The sequence below is a fragment of the Globicephala melas genome, chromosome 21, assembly GCF_963455315.2.
Source record: "Globicephala melas chromosome 21, mGloMel1.2, whole genome shotgun sequence".
Classification (NCBI taxonomy): domain Eukaryota; kingdom Metazoa; phylum Chordata; class Mammalia; order Artiodactyla; family Delphinidae; genus Globicephala; species Globicephala melas.
In genome coordinates, this window is record NC_083334.1 from 17,140,886 (window position 1) to 17,155,726 (window position 14,841).

General features: G+C 41.6%; 1 protein-coding gene across 7 annotated transcripts in view; it reads left to right on the forward strand.

Moving 5' to 3' along the window:
* The window catches only part of MTUS1 (microtubule associated scaffold protein 1), a 158,005-nt gene that overhangs the window by 133,726 nt on the left and 9,438 nt on the right, over window positions 1–14,841 (forward strand). For all 7 annotated transcript variants that reach the window (XM_030831814.2, XM_070044640.1, XM_070044641.1 and 4 more), the window contains one exon: window positions 13,981–14,195. In XM_030831814.2, coding sequence (XP_030687674.2) covers window positions 13,981–14,195 — 215 coding nt within the window. The remainder of the gene's footprint in view (window positions 1–13,980; window positions 14,196–14,841) is intronic.

A 14,841-nucleotide genomic window follows, 5' to 3' on the forward strand; every position in this document is an offset into this window, starting at 1 on the left:
TTTTGGTTCCATGAGGGGAAGGGAGAGAAGCCTTCTTCTGATGGAACAGTCCAGGAAGAATGTTCTCAAAGCTGCCGGTTTGATTGATTGAGCTGCAATAGGAATAAGTTCACACCACAAAGTTTACAGCTCAGTTTTCAAATGTGAGGCAGTGGTACAAAGCTGTTAGACTGTGTGGTCATACTGTCCAGGTTCAGATCTTTGGTAGCTGGGTGACCTCGGGCAGGGGAGACGGAGCACACGCCTTCTGTCCCAACTTCATTCTTTGTAAAATGGCGGTATTGTCTGCCTCAAGGGTGGCCACGAGAATTACATGAGGTAACTTGTTGCAAAGCGTCTACCACCAAGTATTAACTGCTATCAAATAGTAGTTGTTAAGATGCATGCGGTTGACAGATGTGTAGTAACGGCATTTGCTATTTTGCGAGGGCAGAGACTCTGCTGCAGAAAGGAATAGTAATTCGACTAAATATTATTAGAAATGCCTCAGGACAGGTTATTTTTGCTCTTCACGTACCAATGGAAAGGTGAGATGTGATGGCTCCCTTCCTGATATGTTAGAGGCGCTTGGGGTGTGGAGTCCACCGTCTGGTTTTTGTGCTTCTAACCGTCCACTCCTGGTTAGAAGTTACCTGGCTTTTTTGAGCACAGTTTCCTCACTGGTGATAGGAAGTTAACATGCATTTTGCTGGATTTTTTTGGAGTTTGAGTAAGGTGGTATTACATGTGAAGTGACTGGCATAGCGACTGGTCCATCACAGGCAACTCAAGAAAAGAGAGCCACCACCATCAATGCCATCAAAGTACCCACCTTTCCCCTCTGACATAATGGGGCATCGTTGGTGTCGCTTTCCCACTGAGTAGTTTTTCTTTACCTCCTCTATGAAAATTGAGGCAAGGTTCCCAAACTGCTAAGAGCTGCAAAGAATAAAGGACAACTCATAAGTGCAGGGGCCCTGAAACCCAAGTAAAGTCTGCACTTTCGATCTTCAGACCTCACTGCCTCCGATGATCTCCTCCCCTGACTGACTTGCCCACTGTGGTCTCACTTGTGCTCACAGGTTAACCCAGCTTATTACCTCCAGCACAGCCTGTGTGTATCTGCATCCGAGCCTGCTTTGTGGAACAACATAACATTTGCTTCTGCAAAAAAACTCTTTGAAAACCCCCTCACAGTCTCCTCAGAACCAAAGCGTGCAGCTCCCTTTGCTCCAGAGAGCCCTTGATATTTTGCATTTGTGTATATACTATATCTTGTGTTTTCCTATTGTCTTCAGACAGTAAACTCTTTTTATTGGGGGGGGGGGCGGTCTTTGTTGCTGCGCACGGGCCTTCGCTAATTGCGACGAGCGGGGGCTACTCTTCGTTGCGGTGCGCGGGCTTCTCATTGCGGTGGCTTCTCTGGTTGCGGAACACAGGCTCTAGGCACACAGGCTTCAGTAGCTGTGGCACGTGGGCTCAGTAGTTGTGGCTCACAGGCTCTAGAGTGCAGGCTCAGTAGTTGTGGCTCACGGGCTTAGTTGCTCCACGGCATGTGGGATCTCCCAGACCAGGGCTCGAAACCGTGTCCCCTGCATTGATAGGCGGATTCTTAACCACTGCAACACCAGAGAAGTCCCCAGACAGTAAACTCTTTAATTGCAGAGATCCATTCCTGCTTCCTATGAAGATATATATATATGCTTTCCGTTTTCATGGGTAATTAATAAACATTTATGGGAGTTTTAGGTTTTAAAGTTTCTTTTCTCTCTTTTTTTGGCTGCACCACGTGGCTTGTGGGATCTTAGTTCCCCCACCAGGAATCGAACCTGGGGCCCTGGCAGTGAAAGCATGGGGTCCTAACCACTGGGCCGCCAAGGAATTCCCTAAAGTTTCTTTTTATTTAGGAACAATGTGTGAAAATTGACGAAAATTGTGGAGTGAGGGGTAAATAGCCCATAGCTCCATATTTTGGCATATTCCTTTGTTTATATGAATATATACCACTTTGCACTCTTTTATTATTATTATTATTAAGGTATAATTTACATGCAGCGGGATGCTTATTGTTGCATCAGTTTGACAAACACACACACTCACGTAACCTACACCTTTAGATTACGTTTCCAGTAGACCCTCTTCCCCTAGAAGCAAACACTGACCTTATTTTTATCACTCGAGGTTAGTTTTGTCCATTCTGCAATAGAGTTTCATGTAAATGGAAACACACAATAAATTCTCTTTGTGTCTGGCTTCTTTCACGCCTAATGTTTTTGAGATCCTTCCATGTTATTGTAGATACTCTGATGTTTAAACTTATGTCGAGCACTTTCCCATTTTGCCTCTTGGTCTTCATACGCTCGTGGTTAATGATCACGGTAATGCCTTTTGAGTGGATGTAGCATAATTTCACTTACCCCTTCAATAATGTCATCATAAGGCTTTCATTGTCGGCTGTTTTTCTTACCCATTCCCATGGTTTCAACTACAACCTATAGGGTGATGACTCACAGATTTATCTTTCTAGTCCCCTCCTTCCCCAAGCTGTAAATACTTTTTTCCCAGTGAAGAGCTGCCTCTAGATGAACCAGTCCAGTGTAATCAGACCTTCCTGACTCCCCAGCCCCTTGCTTCCGGAATACTCCGCAGTGTCTCCTCATTCAGACCTATGCCTCAAAGTCTGTTCATCACCTTCTACACTGGATTATTATTCACTTACCACCCAGGCTGCCAGCTAAGGTCATAACCCTCTTCCTCCATCCTCCGCATGATACCAGGCTGTGCCCTAAATGTCGCCCAGATCCATCTCTCTTCAGCATTCTGGCTGCTTCTGTCCTAATTTAAGTCCTGTAATTTCTCACCTGCAGTATATCCCAGTGGTCACCTTGCCCCCAGGCCTGCTTCTCTCTTCTCCAAGTGCTACCAGGACTATACTTGTAATAAATCTCATGTGTGTCCTCTACTGGACATCTTTAACAAACATAATTGGCTCCATTTTGGCTTTGGGAAGAAGTCCAAGCATACTGAAGTCACCGTGTATGATGTGTCTGTAACCTTCCGGTGTAGCTTCATGGTGTCTGACCCTCGTTCTCCTCTCTGCATACCTCCTTTTCCCTCCCAAGGTCCCAGGCAGAGGCTCATTCGTGCCTCGTTTGTGCCTCCTCTCTGTTTGAAAGGCTCTCTCCTCTTCCCACTATCTTTCTATTTTTGCCTCTCAAACTCCTTCTTCTTCTCATTACTTATTTTTAAAGTCTTAACTAAAATACCTTGTCTTCAATTCAGTTTCATTCAAATCCTTCAGACAAGTGAACTGCACCTTCTACTATACCCTTCAAGTACCTTGCTCTTATAGGTATTTGTTTATAGACCTCTTTTCACAGCGCAGAGCTGTGAGCACTTCAAGGGCAAGGCCAGTACGTCCTTCATCTTTGTAGCTCTACCAGCTAGTACCTTGGGCCTGGCAGTTAGCACTTCTGATGCTTAGTACTTCAGAGAATGAATGAATGATTTTACTGCTGAGGATGGTAGCTAGGGAAAGTTGGTTTTATCCTTATAATATGCTTATACTTGATGGTTTCTGTACACAGATATTTTCCTATAAACTGTTAAAACTAAGTAATAAAGTAAGATGAGCTATAGTTCTCTTGAAGACATTTTACATGATGCCTGACAATCCCAGTTAATCAGGTCATTTTGAAAATGTCAGCCCTCAAAATAAATTACAGTTCAACTTAATGTTCTACATAATCCACAGCAAACATTTTACCTCTGAGATATGGAATAAATGTGTCATTCTGATTCTTATGGTCATGTTGGTGTAATGGAGCGCCATAATTATGATCTTTTAGGGTTCCTACTGTATTTTTGTATTGATCTTAATCATTGGAATCACATTTTTTCATCTAAATTAATGAAGAAAAAGGTAGTTTGTATTTCACAATTATTTTCTAGCCATCAGAATTAATAGCTAACTCACATCTTTCTATACATTTGTCCTGATTGTTCCTGTGTCATGATACAAATGAGATTTTAACCCTTTATTCACTAAAAATTCCTGGAATTCCATAATAATGGTTCAGAAGACTAGTCAATTTTGCCCTCTGTATGTAAAGATGGTGGGTACGGCAGCAACGTTTATTGAGTGCCTACTGTTTCCTAACATCAGTGTTCATCTCTAAGTCTACTGGTTCGCATTGTATAGGAAGGGAGGGAGGGACGGAGGGAAGAATTGAGGCTTAAACGTTAATGTAACTTTCTTAAGGTCAATAGGCCAGAAAAGCAAAGCACCTGGATAAAAACCTAGGCTGGCTAGACCACCAAACTCCCGTTAATTACAAAGAAAGAAACCATGGTGAAACTGTTGGAAAGATGGGGAAAATCATTTGATATAAACACTAGTTTGCATTGATAACTACTTTGGGGATCTTTTTATTCAAGTCAAGAGTTCAAGAAGTATTAGATTAAAATATCTTGTTATTATGTACTAGGAAAAAGTGACTTGGCTCTGCCTAAAGCAGTGTACACACTGTCTAATCAACACTTGACTGTGTCTGTGAACTAACCTCCCTTCACACCTTTATGGAATGTGTTAATTCTTTCACTAGTTTTGTGTATAGTTATGGTTTAACAAGGTTGTATATTTAGAGTAATTTTAAAACTCTTTACAGTTAAGCCACTTTTGAGTTGCAGAATTCCAGAAGTGATTTTTGAAGTGGGCTTTAATGAAAAATCTATTAATATGTAATGAAAACCAACCGTATGCCAAAACAATTCTTTATCTCACTGAGTTGATTGAAGAGGGAGTTGATTCCGTCTTAAACTTGGCTCGTTCTTTTTCTATCCTTGTCTGTCTCTTCTAAATTTAGACTTTGGCTGGCTGTCTCTATAAGTGAAATGTTGGGTTCTTTCACCTGTACAGATGCACAATATTACCAAGCGTGTCTGTTCTTTTTGCTCCGGATGCACAGGCTCAGCGGCCATGGCTCATGGGCGCAGCCGGTCCGCAACATGTGGGATCTTCCCTGACCGGGGCACGAACCTGGGTTCCCTGCATCGGCAAGTGGACTCTCAACCACTGTGCCACCAGGGAAGCCCAAGCGTGTCTATTCCGAAAGCCTATCGAGTCTTATTCCTTGTCCTGGTCTTTTCCCTCACTTGTCCTTGTCCAGTTTTGATATGTTCAGTTTTTCCTGATTTAACGTAATTTGTCGGTGGTTTTCAAACTTCACTGTGTAATAAAATAGGCCAGATTAAAACTGCAGGTTCCCGGTTCTGACTCGGGTGGCTTGGGATGGAGGAGTCCACTTGTAATGATCATCCAGGTGACTCTGATGCAGGTGCTCCCTGGGCACACTAGCTGTCCAGAATGTTGTTCACTTAATGTAAAAAATGTATGTATGTAAGACTTAAGTGAGCAGAGTAAGAGAATAATACCAAATAGCTCTAACTGAACTGAATCCATTCTTGTACATAGGCTTCCAAATCATATGCATACCAGTAACTTTGGGGTTTTTTTGTTGTTGTTTTGTTTTGTTTTAATTCTAGGTGGCTTTTTAAAATTAATTAATTTGGTTGCATCAGGTCTTAGTTGTGGCTCTAGGGCTCCTTAGTTGTGGCTCACCGGCTCCTTAGTTGCAGCTCGCCGGCTCCTTAGTTGTGGCATGCAAACTCTTGCGGCATGCATGTGGGATCTAGTTCCTGGATGGATCAAACCGGGGCCCCCTACATTGGGAGCGCGGAGTCTTATCCACTGCACCACCAAGGAAGTCTCTGCCTACCGGTAACTTTGACCTGCCCTTTTGAACCTTGCCCCCTAAACATGAATCATCAGGGAGGAGACACAGAATAGTATCAGACTCACCTGTTCATTAATATTAAATTTATTCTCTTGATTGAAATGTGATTTCCTTAAAGTGTTAACTTACTTTCCTCAGGCCTGAAGCTTAGAACATTTATGCCGGTTATTCAGCCAGGCTTTTGACTCAGATCCACTTTCCAGCCTAAGTGTTTTGATTGGTCCATGGAACATTTGCTGTTGTGACTATGAGAGCATCTGTTTTGCAGCATGTTGTTGGCCAGTGACTAAGCTGAAAAACAGCAAAGCCTTTGCAGACTTTTATTGGCAGGGAGAACCCGGGGCTCTGTGGAGGCCCAGCTGGCACCTCTGTACTAAGATCTGTGACTGGGCCAGACCGTCATCCCGCATGTGAATAAGATTTCATCAGGACTAATCAGTGTAGGGAGAAAAAAGATTGTTTTTTTACCTGCCTTACTTTGCAGTCTCTCTAGCTTGCACAAGATAATTAAGCCCTGTTATTCTGAGGTGTCCATTGTATGAATGCGTGAACTTCTCTCTTAATGCATCTCAAGTTGAGAAAACAGCCACTTGGATCAGGTTGTTCCGTGTTCTGTGCTATAGAACCTGCACTGAGAAGGGCTGAGCGGATTGAGTTCTAGACCCGGTTCTGCCACGTCCGTTCCCCCTACAGTCTAGTAAAGTGAGATTTAAGATAATACCTATGTTATTAACTCAAGACATGACTATGTTCTGTTACATGGAATAATAAATATGAGAGCACTTTGTAAAGTATGAACTGAGCTTTAAAGGGAAGGTGGTATTATTTATGGGAGAATGGATTTGACGTTGCGGGAGGTTTGTGAAAGTAAATTCCCAGTAAGATGTGATTAGTGGAAGCCTTTTGAAATCAGTTCTTGTCAATTCATATAATGCCCAAGAGCAATCTGAAAGCTATTTGTAGCTAATTTTTAAATTCAGAAAGAGACCTTTGTCTCTCTCACATGTCTGCCAAATTTCTTGGTCTTGTGAAAAAGCAGTACCTTTGGGGAGCAAAACCTGGGGCTTTTATGAGTAGATGATCATTCCACAGACAGTCTGTGAAGACTCACTCTACAAAATAGAGCACTCTTTCACTTTATCTTCACCAAACTGTAAGGTTAGCAGAGCAGGTGATATTTAGTCCTACCTGGCGTATCAGGAAACTGATCTGCAGAGTTGGAAATGCTTGTTGTTGATAGTCTAGGTCCCTGCCCTTCTGTTGTCCTTTGGGCACCAGCCTCTCCACAAAGTAGCATTTTACTTTTTAAAAAGGGCTTCTTGGTTACTTTGTTCAGGTATATTATTTCCAATTTGAAGCAGATTAGACCCCGGTTTAAGAGAGTAACCAACACGGTCACTTGCCCTGGAAGTGTGTCATGAGCAGATTTCCCTTCAGAGAATAATACTATGAAACAGTCGTGCTACTATGATAGAAGGTTATGTCGCCATTTATGGTTCTGGGGCCGGGGTACAGGAGAAATAACGTAAGATAGATATTTGTTTCCCCTTCCTTTTACACACAGGTGGCAGAGTATTATACATGCTGTTCTGCACCTTGTTTTCTGCTTAGCATTTCTTAAAGATCAGTACACAGAGAACTTCCTCAATATGTTTTTAAACAGCTGTAACATTATTTTTTGGAAACGATTCCATTATATAGATATACCATAATTAATTTAACCAGTTTCTTCACGGTGGACATTCAGTTGTTTGTAATGTTTTGCTCTTACAAAATATGCTCTAGTGAATAGCTTCGTATGTCCCTCATTTTATATGTGTGGGAGTATGTCCCACACATATATTCTTAATGGCGGAATTCCTGGGTCAGAGGAGTATGCAGAGAAAATGTCAGACAAACCCAAATTGAGGGACATTCTGTAAAATGCCTGACTTCAAAATTGACAAGATGATGAAAAGCAAGGAAAGACACATTCACAGATTAGAGAAGATGAGGGAAATGTGATGAGTAAATGCAGGTCGCTATCTTGGGTTGGAGCCTAGAACAGAAAGAAAGGACAAAGCTTGGAGTTTAGTTAATAATAATGTGCCAGTAAAATTATTTCTTAGTTTCGACAAATGTCCTGTCATAATATATGATATTAGCATTAGGGGAAACTGGGAGAGAGATATCCGGGAACTATTCTATCCTTAATGAGTTTTATGAAAATCTAAAATTATTCCTAAAAAGTTTATTCTTAAAAAAGCGGGGGGGACATTAGTAGAAAAACTGGTGAAATTGGAATAAAGTCTGTAGTAGAGCTAGTAGTATTGCTTCAACGTTAAAATCTTCGTATTGAAAAATGTCCTGGCTTTACATAAGATGGTAACATCTGGGGAACCTAGGTGAAGGGTATACGGGAGCTCTTGGTACTGTCTCTTTGTACCTTTTCTATCAATCTAATAAAATTATTCCACAATTATAAGTTGTTTTTTTTAAAAAAGCATGTCTTCCCTGAGAAGTGTGTGCTGTTAAAGGAGTGGAGGGGTGCCCAGAAATAAAAGCAGGTGAGGTGGCCGGAGAGAGAGACTGAGAGAGACCAAGAGGAGGCAGGAGAGGCTGGACCAGACACCCACCTCATTGCCCTCCTGGATGGTGTGGAGAAGGGAACCATGCTCAAGGAAGGGCTGGCACTCACAGCAGGCCTGCTGGAAGCGTCTAGGGAGAGCGTGGGTGTACAGCTGGGGAATGAAGTCATCTTGCTTTCCTGTTTGTCTCTCCTTTCGGTCATGAACTCTTGTACGGCATCGTGAAACTTTGCATGAGCTTCTGAGGGACCTTACCTCCCTAGTTTTCTTTTTCTTTTTTCTCTTCCATATTTTATGTCTAATTTAGATAAAATTACCTAAAAGTTGGAGAAATTCTATTGCATATAATGCCAAGAACAGTAGTATTAGAAAGTGAAGCTTTGGGGGAGATGTGTACCCTGTCCTCGTGTGTGTGTGTGTGTTTACCTTCTTTGAATACTAGATGAGCAGTGCATCTTTGTAACTGTCACACTGTGTCATGGACACCCCTCACCGCCAAGCATGTCTTTGAGGACTCTTCAGACACATTTGAATCGGTGGACTTTGGCAAAGCTAGCAATAATAGCAGTAACATTTGTTGCATACTTAACTCTGGTCAGGCACCGGCCAAGCGCTTCACATATATTTTATTTAATCCTGCAGTGGAAGGCACTAATATTAGTGCCACTTTAAAAATAAGGAAGTTCAGGCTTAGAAAGCTTAAGTCATTTGCTCAAATCACATAGCAGGTAAGTGGTGTGGCTGAGATTTGAACCTAAGTGTTTAGCTCTATTCTGTTAAGACATTTATTTATGTTCCTGAGAATTAAAGTATTTCTAGTTGTCTCATGACGAAAACTGCTACTCAGATATAAAAATTAAGAAAGCCGTGTATCATTGCAAAAGAATACTAACAATTTAGGGCCATGGTTGTATAATGTTTTTCATTGTAAATAACACATTTATCAGTCACCAAAGGGAAATTGGTCTCCATGAGATGGAAATAATAAAAATCTGACCCTTCCTCTTAGGAAAGGCCACCAGGACCAATGAGGTAATGGCTGTACTTCACTCCTGGGGAAAACTCCTAAAGGACCCAGGATGAAACCAGTTCTCTTCTCAAGGTTATATTTGATTCAGGCATTGGACCTTCTGTAGATGTCATCCAAATAATCGAAAAGGAAAAATTTCAAGCATTTCACCACTTGTGAAATATTTTTTCCTTGCTTAGTTATCCATGTTTTAAACTGTCAGGGGAGTCTCTCTGTTTTTCCTGTTCTGTCCTTGGCCTCGAATTCTTCTAAGGCCTGGTTCATCTCAGGTTGAAATGTCAACTTCCAGCTTGTAATGTGGCCTTATGTTTTAGGGCTGATCTTTTTTTTTTTTTTTTTTTTGCGGTACACAGGCCTCTCACGGTTGTGGCCTCTCCCATTGCGGAGCACAGGCTCCGGACGCACAGGCTCAGCGGCCATGGCTCACGGGCCCAGCCGCCCCGCGGCATGCGGGATCTTCCCGGACCGGGGCACGAACCCGTGTCCCCTGCATCGGCAGGCGGACTCTCAACCACTGCGCCACCAGGGAAGCCCAGGGCTGATCTTGTAAATGAGTTGGTTTCTTTCTTTCGCTTCTTAATTCTGAAAACTCTGTTTCTCATTTTAATTAATAGATTGCTGGAGAGAGCTTCTGCATTTTGCCAGTATGGGCACAAAAATGATAATCCTTCAATTTTCCTGCAGGCAGTGGTCTCTTTGGTGTGCTTTATCACAGACGTGCTTTAAAAAATTGTCTAATAGAATGATTAAAACAGTAAGGACAAAAGGACTACTTTGTAGTCTGTGGATTTTCCATCCGTGCACTAACTTCATGAAAACAGTATCGCCTAACACTGTGCGAAAACTCCTTGCTTAGTCCGAATTCTGAAAGATTCATGTTTGATTTTGGCTGTCTTGGGTGTTTGATTAATTGACTGAGAGTGAGTGGAACTCTGGAGAATAAGCAAGGAAGAGACAAAACTGAGAACAGGAGTAAGAGCCCAGCTGCATAGAAATCGCTCCTAAATTGAAATAAGTACACGGAAAAGTCCAGGACTGAAGCCCCAGGCTGGCGTCCCCGACTCCCGACGAGTGTGTCCAGCCATCAGGGGTCCTGAGAACCCTTGATACAGCGTTGACATGTGTGTCCTTTAGAAAAGTATTTCACGAGTCTTTATGCCAGATAAGTGCTTCCCCAGGAGCCCAGGCCCGTTAACTCAAAGTAGAGCCATTTGTGTGAGGGATCACTTCAGCCCAGCTGTTCCTGCACAGCTGCAGGCTGATGTCACCACCTGGGGCCGGGCCTGCCTTGGGACTGTTGTCCTAACAGCAGTAACCACCGCTCCCCCGTCCGACCCATTTTTTTTTCCCTGTACCCTTCCTTCCCTCCTGTCCTCCCTTTACCTCTCTGCACAGTGGCCAACAAAATCAAACACTAGTTAAGCGTCTTTTAAAAAAAAAAAAAAAAAAAAAGAGGAAACACCCTGTCCGGCCGCCAGTGTGAGTGAGAGGACTTCCATCTATCCTTTTTGATTTTAAAGTTATACAGTTACACATTCAGACTGACAGTCTTTGATTACAAGCAGATGTGTTGAAATCCGGCAGGTGTAGCATACTGCTAACTTCTACACGGAAGCTCTTCTAGTTTTTGGTTCACTTAGACATTTTATCTCAGATATGAGCCTTCAGATGAGCTAGAATTTTTTGTTTTGTTTTTTACTTTGCTGTTGTCTGAAATCCTGAGGCAATTACGTCAGAAGGCTGTGTGAAATCAAGATTTCTCTGACTAGAAAAGCTATTTTGATGCCTTTATTGACTGTTCACAAATAGTTTTCTACTGCCTTCTTTCGTATAGAGCTGTAACGTGGAATTCACACAAGGAGGCTTGTGGTCCTATCATTTTATTTGTATTATTTTGGAAAGGCAGTGGAAGCGAATACGTTTACCTCTTTGGCTAACATTTGCCTTCGTGAATCACTTTTTCCTCCTTTGATAAATACGTAGTGATATGAGGAGCATATTCTGTAGCAATCAGCATGGCCATCATCTTTTAATAAATTCTTTTAAGGAAAAAAATCACTTCCCAAACGGAGTCCCAAAGGCCTGAGTTGTTGGTGGTGTTGATGATCTCTGTAATGTGGCCTACATCTGCCTTGCTGAGTCTTCTCTCCATCTTTTCTGCCTTGGGAATGTTCTAGCTCCCAAGGTGCACTGTGCAGGCTCCCCATTGCTCATCGTGGAATACAGTTTTTACCCTCGATATCAGGGTAGTAGTTCTTGCTTTGTTTTTGCCTTTACTGCTAGTTCAGTAAACATTTGTGGGTTTATTTGAATTTTAAGGGTGCTCTTTAGCAGACACTATGCTTGTCATTATTTCAATATGACTTATTTTACTTCTGAAGGAATACTGATATGGGACAAGTAGGGGCTGGTGTTTCTACTGCCATGTGGCATATTCCCAAGAAAACAAGTCTACATCATTGCCCGAAATCCATCCCGGGAGCCAGCCAATTTCCCACTACTTAGGTCAGAATAATCATTGATCTAAACTATCCTCTTCTCCTCCCTAAAACAACGTTTTTCCTTCCACTACTCCACAAATACATATTCCTTACCAAAAGAGACATAAGGATTACTTTATCCATTTTGCATGAATCCATGGGCACTCTGGGGTGTTGAGAACATGCATCCTCCTTACAGAGTAGCACTCCTTTCCCCCATATCTAACATAAGTACAGGAAGGCTGCAAAAGTCCAAAGTCAGGCTTCCCAAGAAATGATAGAACTCTTTCAGGATTTTTTAAAAATTTTTATTGGCATATAGTTGATTTACAATGTTGTGTTAGTTTCCGGTGTATAGCAAAGTGAATCAGTTACATATATACATATATCCACTCTTCTTTAGATTCTTTTCCCATGTAGGCCATTCCAGAGTATTGAGTAGAGTCCCCTGTGCTGTACAGCAGGTTCTTATTAGTTACCTATTTTATATATCGTAGTGTGTGTATGTCAGCCCCAATCTCCCAATTTATCCCTCCCCCACCATCCCCTGATAACCATAGATTTGTTTTCTACATCTGTGACTCTACTTCTATTTTGTAAGTTCATTTGTACCCATTTTTTTTTACATTCCACATACAAGCGATATCATATGATATTTATCTTTCTGTGTCTGACTTACTTCACTATGATAATCTCTAGGTCCATCCATGTTGCTGCAGATGGCATTATGTCATCCTTTTTTATTGCTGAGTAATATTCCATTGTATATAATGTACCACATCTTCTTTATCCATTCATCTGTCGATGGACACTTAGGTTGCTTCCATGACCTGGCTATTGTAAATAGTGCTGCAATGAACATTGGGGTGCATGTATCTTTTTGAATGGTGGTTTTCTCCAGGTATATGCCCAGGAGTGGGATTGCTGGGTCATATGGTAGTTCTATATTTAGGGTTTTTTTTAAAATTAATTTATTGTATTTTTGGCTGCCTTGGGTCTTCATTGCTGTGCACGGGCTTTCTTTAGTTGCTGTGAGTGGGGGCTACTCTTTGTTGCGCTTCGCGTGCTTCTCATTGCGGTGGCTTCTCGTTGCAGAGCCTGGGCTCTAGGCACATGGGCTTCAGTAGTTGCAGCACACAGGCTCAGTAGTTGTGGCTCACAGGCTTAGTTGCTCCAAGGCATGTGGGATCTTCCCAGACCAGGGGTCAAACCCGTGTCCCCTGCATTGGCAGGCAGATTCTTAACCACTGCGCCACCAGGGAAGTCCCCTTCCGCCTATTTTTTGATTGGGTTATTTGGGTACTTTTGATATTGAGCTGCATGAGCTGTTTGTATATTTTAGAGATTAATCCCTTGTCGGTTGCTTCATTTGCATATATATTCTCCCATTTCTTTCAGGATTTATTATAGTCTGTGTGGGTATGTGTTTTTGTGCAAGCTCTGCAAGGTATTGTTAGTACTTCTGTTTTGGGTAGTGGTAGTGAAGAGTTAGGATGCTCTGATTTTATGTTTATCAAATTACTTTGCCTTTTAAAAATGTTAACCTTTCAATATATTTACATTGTATTGTAGCTTCTCAATGTATTTTTCCTAAAGTTTTTATGTTCTGGTGATTTGTGTTCAGTATATTCTAGTATTTTGTTTTTATTACTATATTTTTGAAGTAACGAGTTTAAATTGGCTCCAACTGCATACAAGCTTAAAGTCTATTTATTGCTTCTCTCTGGTCTTACCTGCTCCTTCTGCATCTCGGCTGCCTCCTCTAGTGGCTGGCCCGCCTTAGAGACGCCTCGGCCAATCAGAGCCTCCTCTCGTTACAGCCCCTGCACTGATTGGTCACCATGTGAAAGAGTGCTCTTCACTTGGGAACCTGGCTCTGCTCAAGGACTTCTCTTAACTGCTTGATAGACAGTTGGCTTTTTGCTGCCAGAGACCATTTCCTCTCATTCCCTTTTATCGTTCATTTCTATACTATTATGTTTGAAAATCTGGTCCTGAGAGAATCGAGTACTCTTAGAGCCCTTTGTTTATGCTTCCAGAGTCATCACATCTGTGTGTGAATGTTATGAATTTAGGACATTTAGCAGGTTAAGTGTCATTTTCCCTTTTCTTTTTCCATCTCTTTTCAGTCACTGCTTCAACCACCTGTGAGAAGTTAGAAAAAGCCAGGAATGAGTTGCAAATAGCTTATGAAGGATTTGTCCAGAAGCTAAACCAGCAGCACCAGACTGATCTAACAGAGCTGGAGAATCGGCTTAAAGAATTTTACACCGGGGAGTGTGAAAAGCTTCAGAATATCTACATCGAAGAAGCAGAGAAGTACAAAACTCAGTTACAGGAGCAGGTCTGTGCTTTTAGAACCTGCGCATGTGCTTGGCCGTGGCTGTTAATTTGAATTATGACTGTTGTTTGATGATGGCCTTGCTTTGATGACCTTCTCTTTGTTGGACATCCCTTGATGAACTTCTTTAAATTTTAAATAAATGAAAAGTTTTTTAAATTAAATTTTTTATGATCAAAGCAATGTACATATGTTGAACGAAAGAGCAGAAGAGAAAAAGATAAAATTTAAAACAACCCTTTAAAAATTTTTTTTAATTGAAGTATAGCTGTACAAGATTATATGTTACAGGTGTACAATATAGTGATTCACAATTTTTAAAGATTATAACTCTATTTATAGTTATTATAAACTATTGGCTGTGCTCCCCATGTCATACAATATCCTTCTAGCTTGTTTTATACCTAATAGTTTGTACCTCTTACTCCTCTACCCCTATCTTGCCCCTCCCCCTTCCCTCTCCACACTGGTAACCACTAGTTTGTTCTCTATATCTGTGAGTCTGCTTCTTTTTTGTTATGTTCACTAGTTTGTTGTATTTTTTAAATTCCACGTATAAGTGATATCATACAGTATTTGTCTTTCTCTGTCTTATTTCACTTAGCATCATGGCTCTCCATTTTGCTGCAAATGGAAAATGTCATTCTTT